The 10,000-nt window shown below is 40.5% G+C and overlaps 1 protein-coding gene across 1 annotated transcript in view; it reads left to right on the plus strand.

Moving 5' to 3' along the window:
• LOC138027671 (prominin-1-like) overlaps positions 1-10,000 on the plus strand; it is a 57,048-nt gene that overhangs the window by 21,449 nt on the left and 25,599 nt on the right. The window contains exons 10-14 of the mRNA XM_068875237.1: positions 2,823-2,899; positions 4,027-4,118; positions 4,836-4,988; positions 7,168-7,291; positions 8,488-8,582. Coding sequence (XP_068731338.1) covers positions 2,823-2,899; positions 4,027-4,118; positions 4,836-4,988; positions 7,168-7,291; positions 8,488-8,582 — 541 coding nt within the window. The remainder of the gene's footprint in view (positions 1-2,822; positions 2,900-4,026; positions 4,119-4,835; positions 4,989-7,167; positions 7,292-8,487; positions 8,583-10,000) is intronic.

Genomic DNA, 10,000 nt, shown 5'->3' on the forward strand with positions numbered 1-10,000 from the left:
CTCATTTGAAAACCGCTCTATTGTCGTTGTTACGTGAATTTTATTTGCTCGAAATGTTGTGGTCAAATGACTTCACCAAATATGGTCAACGTACATTAACTGAGAGTGTTCACCAATAAACCGGGTACGGCCAAGCGGTTCGTCTATTGCCGTTCTAGATATCAGAAAAGTTTACATAGCAACCAGGCTTAAGAAGGACCCCCCCTTTGTGTTTATTCTGCTTTGCATCTGGATTTTTTCTGCGTGTTTTTTGAAAAAAGTAGCAAAACTAAAATCCTTAAAGGTGGGCAGACACGAGGGGTCATGTTGCAGGGACAAGTAGGTGTGTAGTACACACTGAGTCGACATGCATCAGGGTCGTGTAGCGGGGACATGTAGCAGGGACAAAATTATAACATGTGCAGACACATGAAAATGTTGTGGGTACATGTCCCATTGATATGTTGCAGCGACGAGTCCCCTCGTGTGAACTGACTGACCGCATGGTTCATATGAAGGATGGAATCGTTTCTACAAGAGCCACAGATTTCACGTGTTGCATTCTTATATATACACTGAAACCAGACGTATCTTCGACAGCCAACTCCTTGAAAATCATGCGGTATGCTCATCGTTCTTCACGGCGTAACAACAACTGACGACACCAGATTCTTCGTTCTAGCGTATCAGGAGGTTTGACAACAATAATCATCATCAAAATAACAAGCAGTTTTCTCTTTCGATGCCAATCATACCAGTCAAAAGCAGCAGCACGAGCACCTCTACCGATGGCTGCCATCTTGTTTTTCCCTTTGCACGAGCACAAAGAATTCGTTGTCTCTGATTGGCTCAACTTGTAATTCTGTTGCAGGGACATGTTGTGTAACCGTTCACACGAGGTTTCATAGCATCCTTGCAACGTTTTATCCCCGCGACGTGTCCCATGAAGCTCCACTTGTTGAGCTTCATGAGACACGTCGCGGGGACAAAATCACCCCCAAATTGGTGTTGCACAGTTATAAAAGTATCTGTTCACACGAGGGGACATGTCGCTGCAACACATCCCTGAAACATGTACCCGCAACATTTTCATGAAACATTTTCACGTTTCAGGAACAGACAAGGAAACTGAATATATTATTATTAAATGCCAAAAGTGGCTCCTTTCACAAAACAATGAGATCTAAAAAAGCTACGGGTATATATGACGATTATAACAGTGTTACATGTAACGCAGAAACAACAAAGCATAGGTGTCACCCGCATTGAAGGAACAAATCTGATGAATTCACAGATAGATAGAGGGGGCTTATTCAAGTTACATAATATTCTCTCAAATACAATTACGGTATGCTTACGTAACCTGAAAAGTAGAAAACTAGACTAAAACATTTCAAAAATCTGTTGTACTTACACGTTTGTCTAAGAAAGATGATTTCCGGCCTTCCACCATCGTGGCCTTGGTTCAAATTTTGGGGTAACGTGCATTATGAGAAAAAGTTTACATAACAACCAGGCTTAAGAAGGTCTTAAGAAGGTCTGGAATTTTTCTGCGTGTTTCTTGAAAAATATAGCAAAACTAAAATCCGTAAAGGTGGGCAGATACGAGGGGTCATTTTGCAGGGTCATGTTGGAGCGACAAATAGGTGTGTAGTACACTGAGGCGAAATGCATCAGGGTCGTGTAGCGGGGACATATAGCAGGGACAAAATCACAACATATGCACACACATGAAAATGTTGCGGTACATCTCCCAAGGATATGTTGCAGCGACGCGTCCCCTCGTGTGAATTGACTGCCGCATGGTGCACATGAAGGGTGCAATCCTTTCTACAAGATCCACAAATTTCGCGTGTGGCATTCTTATATATTCACTGAAACCAGACGTATCTTCGACAGCCAACTCCTTGAAAATCATGTGGTATGCTCATCGTTCTTCACGGCGTAACAATCACTGACGACACCAGATTCTTCGTTCCAGCATAACAGGAGGCTTGACGTCAATCATCATCATCATCAAAATAACAAGCAGTTTTTTATTTCGATGCCAATCATTCCAGTCAAAAGCAGCATCACGAGCACCTGGAACTATGGCTGCCATCTTGTTTTTGCCTGTGCACGAGCGCAAAGAATTCGTTGTGTCTGATTGGCTCAACTTTTAATTCTGTTGCAGGGACATGTTATGTTGTGGACCAGACAAAGAAACTGAATGTATTATTATTAAATGCCAAAAGTGGCTCCTTTTAAAGAAAAATTAGATAGTTAAAAAATTCTACGGGTATATATGACGATTATAACAGTGTTACATGTAACGCAGAAACAACAAAGCATAGGTGTCACCCGCATTGTTGTAAAAGAAAATACATTGAAGGAACAAATAAAGATACCCAGTCTGATGAATTCACAGATGGATAGAGGGGGCTTATTCAAGTGACACAATCTTCTCTCAAATAGAATTACGGTATGCTTACATAACCTGAAAAGTAGAAAACTAGACTAAAAAAATCAAAAAATCTGTTGTACTACGGGACTGAGGCTTACAAGTTTGTCTAGGAAAAGGAAAATTTACGATCTCATCACAGTTTTGATGATTTCCGGCCTTCCACCATCGTAGCCAAGGTTCAAATTTTGGGATAACGTGCATAACTGGGCTGATTTTGTGTTCTTTCTCTGCTCTTCTCGAGTGGTTTTTCAGTGGGTACTTTGGTTTTCGTCCTTTGACGAAAAATAACGTGTAGTTGATTCCAACTAGAAGACTGTATCTCCCTTTGTATTTCATTGCTGCATATGTACGAGACTTGAAGTCTTGAGGATCAACATCAATGTTTCATGTCTTTTTGTAGAATTCAAGAACTTTTCATCGAAAATAGAAGACTTACCTGATTCTCTTTCAAAGCCTTTGTTGGACAGCATTGACAAGGTATGCTAGTTTATCATCTCCCTGCGAGCAGAACCTCCTTTTCGTCTTTTTCTTTACTGAGGAGGAGAAAAGTAGACGCTGTCCGAATCGCGTCAACTCTTTGAAGCCGCTGCAGCCCGAACTTCTGGACTAGTCAATCTTGCTTTCTCTCGTCAAACCGGTTTTACCAGTGCGAGCGTCAAGTTAATGACAAAACCGATGGTTATAATTGAAGGCCACTTTTTCAACCAATCAGGAGTAGAAGCAAAACCAATGGTGGCTCACGCTTGCACGTTTTCCCGCGCTTTGTGTCGGCTACGTGTAATTACTTCGGGTTTTGATTGGTTTACTGGATTGTCTCCGTCCTTTTTGATTGGACAAAGTAATTACTTTGGTTTTGGTTTTACGACACTCATTTGAAAACCGCTCTATGTAAAAATGAATTATAGTAGTATCCAATAAAACATCAATAGTAGTGTTATAAAGGGAACTTAAGCAACAATGTCGGCGACGTGAACAGAAATGCCAAAATCTAGATCTGCTTGTGTTCTGAGCTTATGCGCAAGACGTTTTTGATCCCGCACGAACGGCAACCAGAAGTGAGCGGTACTAAACCAGTATATCTTTAAGAGACGATCACTTGATTAATCTGGGCGAGACTACTGTCTTGGCATGCAAAATGTTCATTTTCGCTGTCCCGCACGTGCGTCAGATCGTACTTTTTAATGCACTTCTTTGCCAACGCCTACTAAATAACCTGAAATGACCGCTTTTAAAGCACGTGAAGATAATTTTTTCGTCACCTCTTCTTAGTTAAGCGTCGTTCACACCAGCAAGTTCAAAGTCATTCTGCATGGAAGGACAGTATGAACATGATTCTAGTGTTAAATTGGCACGAAGGTTGTGGATGTTTGGCGAAAAAATTGAAAACAAATCGTCAGGTGCTTGCGTCCTCCACAGACGGCAACTGGAGTTCATTTATTTATTATACCTTTCAAATATTTGTTTGCTTTTGATTTCAGTGCTCAGCCCTGTCGAGTCGACAAAGTTGCTATAACAGGGTCCACAGACAAACATCAATGTAAAACCGATTTTAGGATAACACTTCCTGAAAGCGTTGTTTATTTCTATATTTTTTCACTTGGTAGTTACTTAAAGACACACTATACCCACTAAGAGATGATGTGGACAACAATTACATTGGGTCTGATGGAACGTTGACCAAATATGACACATACAGGTGAATCTTTTATACAATTTTTTATTCTACTGTGAAACCAGGCTACAGCTAGCTTACAGTTTGGCACTATTACCTTTACTCAGTTTAGGAGCAGAGTTCGTGGAACACTTTTTGACGTTAATTGTCAGAAGCGAGCGATGTTGATGTTCTGGGAGAAGAGAAAAGGGAAATTACGTGACGGTTCTACAAACTGGGGTGCATTTTTGGACGTAGCTGTTTACTTTTTCTGATTTTATATTTCGTATGATTACCCCAATGGTAGGGTTTCCGAGTCACATATTACAATTGCATTTTATACATACTTGATTTATAAAGTGCTCTTGTAACAGGGGCTGTGACTGACCTAAACTGCTTACCTCATTGCAGCTGAAAGGACGAAGCTTAATGTACATCACTACTTCACGTTAAACTTAGTCACGGCTGTACAATCTTACAAGCGAGCCGATTGGCTCAGGTTGGTGTGCCGTACAACAGTCCAAAGCAATGTGCTGATGTCAACGAAGATAAATTAAAAGGGTCGTTTGGTTAGGGAACTTGGCAGAAAACTACGCTTTCCGACCTTTCATATTTTGCTTTCGCACTTTTCAATGTTAAAAAAAAATAAAGCCATACGTCTTGCCACTTTGTTCATCTGCGAAAGAAGTCAAAGAAATAAGGCAGCTAGAACAGTGAAGTTGAGTGCTAAACTGCGTTTTGTTCTTTGTTTTTGTATCCAAGGCACATTGTTTTCATTATCGTGGCAACACTGACATTGCTAGTTGTGTTGTTGTTGCTGATAGCCGTGTCATTGGGTCTTATTGGTGCAAGGAAACACGACACACCAAGCAGTAGGAGCAGCATTTCTGACTGGGGCGGAAGGCTCATGATGGGGTGAGTGTTTCCTTCTATCGCGGAAACAATGGTTTATCATAAAGGCGACCATTCGAAAGGTCGCGGATTCAGGTCCGGTTTGACCAACACTCAAGGTCTATGAAGAACCAAGGGGAAGGTACTACCTAATAAGGACTTGGGATGCGGTGAACATTCATGTCCTCCACCTCTCCGAAAACTGCCCCTGTGACCAAAAAAATCAGTTCTTATTTTCCGTAGGATTTCAAAACTATGTTAACTAAACACTAAGCGACCAATGTTAACTAAACACTAAGCGACCAAAGATTCAAGCCTTGATTAAAAAAAAAAAAAACCTGTCCATATTTAACTGGAATTCTCCTATTTAATGGTCTGCCATCACTAACTTTAAGCTCTTGAGAGAACTGGATCGAGGAGAAAATGACGTCAAAGGCTCACTACTTTAAGAATGCAATGCGTACGCCGCAGAATTAAAATGCAACACGGTAGTTTTGGGCTTTCAGACTTTAATGGTGGGCCGACATGAGGGGTCATATCGCAAGGACATGTTGCAGCGACATGCTCCAGCTACAAAAAGGTGTGTAGTACACACTATTAAAGGCGACATGTAGCAGGGACAAAATCAGAACATTTGCACACACATGAAAATGTTGCGGGTACATGCATGTTTCAGGGATATGCTGCAGTGACGTGTCCCATGAAGTTCAAAAAACTTGTTGAAATTCATGGGACTCGTCGCGGGGACAAAATCACCCTCAACTTGGTGTTGCACAATTACAAAAGTATCAGTTCACACGAGGGGACATGTGGCTGCAACATATCCCTGAAACGTATACCCGCAACATTTGCAACATTTTCATGTGTGTGCACATGTTGTGATTTTGTCTCTGCTACATCTCCCCGCTACACGTCTCTGCTGAATGTTGCCTCAGCGTGCACTACGCAAGTTTTTTGTCGCTGCAACATGTCGCTGCAACATGACGCCTTGTGTCTGCCTTCCTTTAAACTCGCGTTTTGCATTGTATAATAAGCTACATCCACACGCTGAAACTTTAAGCTAGTGAGCCTTTGACGTCAGTTTTTTCTTGATCCAACTCTCTGAGGTCCAATCGGTCAGTTGTGAAGACGAGTTATGGCGGACCGTGAAATCCAAACCTTACACCCAAAGTAAACGGCCTTTGGATAAAATTCAAAGCTCAAAATTTTGCCAGTCACTTTCAAAATCTGAAGAAAAAAAGGCAGTGATTTTTTTTTTATCACAGGGGCACTTTAAGCACGGTGCCTACTAATTCAAAGGTAGTTATGCCTGGTTTATGAATATGCGGGAAAAGCAGATCTTAACAAGTGTTACTGAAATCCAAAAAGAAAATTGGGGTAGCCGCGCATTTTTCAAAGATAATTAATCAACAATATTTGGAAAGAGTTTTAAAATACAAGCAATGTATGGAATCCTTTTCCAATTTGAAGCTTAATTATCGAAGAAAAATGCATGGTTACCCCAATTTTGGATACCAAGAACACCTGTTGAGAGTTCCTTTCTCTGCATAGCTAGTTTTAAACTGCGCAAAAGTATTCCTGTATTAGTAAGCACCACCTAAAGGTAACCCGAGTATCTCGAGATGTGCAGAACGTATGCGCAATAACAATAGTAGGCAGCGTCCTTAAATTAAGTCGGCCCCAATTAGACAGAACTTTAATATTCGTAGCCCAGTGGGAGGTAGAAGAATTAACCCGCATACTGATCGTAGTTCGCAGTTTGGACATAAAGTAGTAGTTTTGGTGGTCTGCTTTACGGTTGTCAGGTACCGATTAAAGTACGTAGCTGAAGTCTAATTCACAGTCAGATTGAGACGAGTTGTTTATAATCTACATCTAAACTTTGTTTTTTTGCATAACTAAGGCACTCATTGAGACCACGACCAAACTGAGGGTTGGCAGTGAATTCCGGCGGCGTACGAAATAACTGGCGTTCCAAGTTATCGTGAGCCGCAAGTTAATAAGCTGTCTGTATTTACTGGTTCTTTAAGTTCCTCTTCAGGAATTTTTTCAGCAGGAATACCGTAATCAGTCCAGTTCTTGACGTTCCTGCCTGTCGTTTGCATTTTTGGGTTAAGTTGTTTTTAGTTGTTAATTCAGACTTGTTTGAGAAATATTGTGTCAGAAATAATAAATGATTTTACGGATTTTTTTCAAATTACAGAGTTGCTGGTCTCCTGTTCTTTGCGGCCTTTGTTGTGAATCTGATGACTGGCATTTTATTTCTTTTGGGGTCAAATGTTGCAGTTGTTTGCAATGACCTTCCCGATTATAAGCTTCTTGAAAAGGTCAGTGCAGAACGTTTGCCCAAAAAAGGCTGTCTATTTCCAGAAAATCCGAATCTAGATTAGTTAGTCCTAAAAACAGATATCGTGCCAAATTAACGAAAAGCCAAAAATGGATTTTAATTTTTGGAAAACAAAAACTTATCCATGGCAGATTCTTTGGAATTCTCTTGATAGTATCTAAATGCGGGTTTTGCGATAAATGCTAATAAGTGTTTCTTTGGCATAGAGTTTGGGACTCCGCTTACTCCCAGTATGGTGCTTTTCCGGGCCTTTCCGGTGACAGACTTGACTTGGAACGATTAGGCCGCGCGAAACAAGCAGGCCTATGGACTAAGCACGATATGACGTACTCAAGTGGCCGACACGGAAATTCAAGGCAACTTTCACGATAGCGTCATTTGACTTCCAATAGCTCAAATTAGCTTGAGACAAGCAAAACCTGAAGGATTCTGGTACTTGTAGTCAAATGGCGTCATCATGCAAATGTCCTATGAGGATGCTTTCTTCCTTTGAATCTGGATTTCCCTAAACAAACGATGCCAAAAATTGAAAACCTTGCACAACCTAAACTCGCTTCTATCTCTCAAAAATAACTTTACGGTGTTGTGCATTATTCTGTACAACCCTTCGTCACCGCACCGGCAGGATAGCCTGTGTTCCAGTTGTTCCTTGTAATTCCAGGATATGTACTTACCAGTTTGTAGGGGAATTACCGTTGTGTAATGAAGGGCGAATTTTCCAAGTACACCAATCAACCAGGCCGAAAGAAATTGCGCTTTTTATTTAATTAATATTATTCCCTTTTCAAACCATGAAATCAAGCGAACTTCCTTCAAAAGGACTTGGAAACCACGGAAGAATCAGTCATATAGTTAAGAATTTTGTAGTTTCGTTTGAAACAGAATTTAAAGAGATTCTCTTGAGATATTCCACTGATTTTCTGCAAAAAGCTGCTCCTTTTGACTTTCAGGCTAATTTTTTTCCTCTGCATGTTATGGGCAAAAATCACACATCAAATTGGTTATCACTTTTGTTGCCTCTCCATCTTGCATGTATATATTGTGGTTCACTTTTTTTCTGGGTTTAAATTTTTTCAAACCTCTTAGAGTTTGATTTTTCTTCCTTTAACATTCATTATCATAATCTGAAGTAAAAGGAAAGTCAAAATTGAACTGGTTTACCTTAATCTCTCCTAGACTATCGATGACCCTAACATTATGGGAGAGTATATTTTGGCCAAACTTATACTCAAGAACGGAAGGATCCCGCTGACCACTTCTGGTATCCTTAGGTGAGGTAACCTTGGTGATTATTTCAGTCTGTTATTTTCTGACTCGTGCGTCCACAACCTTGGGTGAGACTTACGGTTCAAAACGCATGTCCCATGATATGTTTGCTGACTGTGACTTGGGCCCGCTGTGTCTTGCGCATTCCTTTACAGTAATTCTCAGCCTAGCGAATGCAAAAGAAAAGAGACCTCTTCTAGCAGGGAAATGAATTCTAAAATTACGACACGTTTAAAACAAAATGTTCAAAATTAAGAGTTTTTTTATATAACAAGTTAGTTTAATTCTCGGAGGATTAGCCATCACAGCCGCCGTTTCATTTCTTGGGTTACCTGGCATAAGAGGCGCCAAATTGACAGAGCAGCGACTCTTAAACACAGCGACTCCACTTTTGGGGCCGTCAAGCAAAGAAACAAGACTGTTTTTGGTTAAAAAAGGAAAAGCAATCGTACTGTACGAGTGGCACGCCGTTCAGTTCATTTCTTAGCCGTGCTCCACAAAACAACAACGTAAAATCACTAAATTCTAGCTTTTGACGACAACGTGGACATAGAACTGTGTGTGAATCGTTCATTATTTATCTCTTCTTTTAAACCGTTTGCACCAATCCAACTATAGGAGAGTTTGACCTCACTCTGCATTGTAGCAAGAGGGGATGATCACAAGTAACTTACGGTAGCGCTAAGTTATATTTTGAAGCGACGTTTTCGTTGATCGATGTTGTTGATCGATGTTGTTGTCACTCCCTCTTCTGTCCCCTACGACGAAAAATGGCTAAATTTAAGGTTATGTGGAGCATTGCTCCTGGCGACAAATATTTCCTTTTCTCTCTATAAACATCCACACTTATCAATTTCTGGGAAAGTGGGGAAAGTGGGAAAGTGCACACTTTCAATGTTGAACAGCTTGGAATAATCACAAAATTATTAGTATAGGGACTTTAAGATCAACGATGGCGATGTCGATGAAGCCGTCATCTCAAAATATACCTTTGTACTATCGTAAGTCTTTATAAAATAATTAGGATAGTACGTGCACTCTCATTGTTCAATAGCTGTGTTTAGGTGAGAGTATGTAAACACGGCTGTGACATCACACGAATTTTGATTGGTTTTGTGTTGTCAGACGCGCGTTTTGATTGGCTGATACGAAATAGGAGGGTGTATCAAGAAAATCTGTTTCAGTCAAGAAGTAAAAAAACCCAGCGTTTTTCTTCATTTGTCGAATTATTTGTGAGAAATATTTTATAAAAGCAATAGAGGACATTTTTTTTCGTGTTTACATAGCCTCATCTAAACACTCGGGGAGTTGGGAGAATTTCTCGACAGTTATGCAAACCCGAGACACAATTGCTTAAATCTCGTTCACGTCGTATAATGTTGGCAAAGTATTGGTACGAGCCATTTCAGAGTAAAATAGAGAA

Source organism: Montipora capricornis, chromosome 2 (assembly GCF_036669925.1).
Source record: "Montipora capricornis isolate CH-2021 chromosome 2, ASM3666992v2, whole genome shotgun sequence".
NCBI lineage: Eukaryota > Metazoa > Cnidaria > Anthozoa > Scleractinia > Acroporidae > Montipora > Montipora capricornis.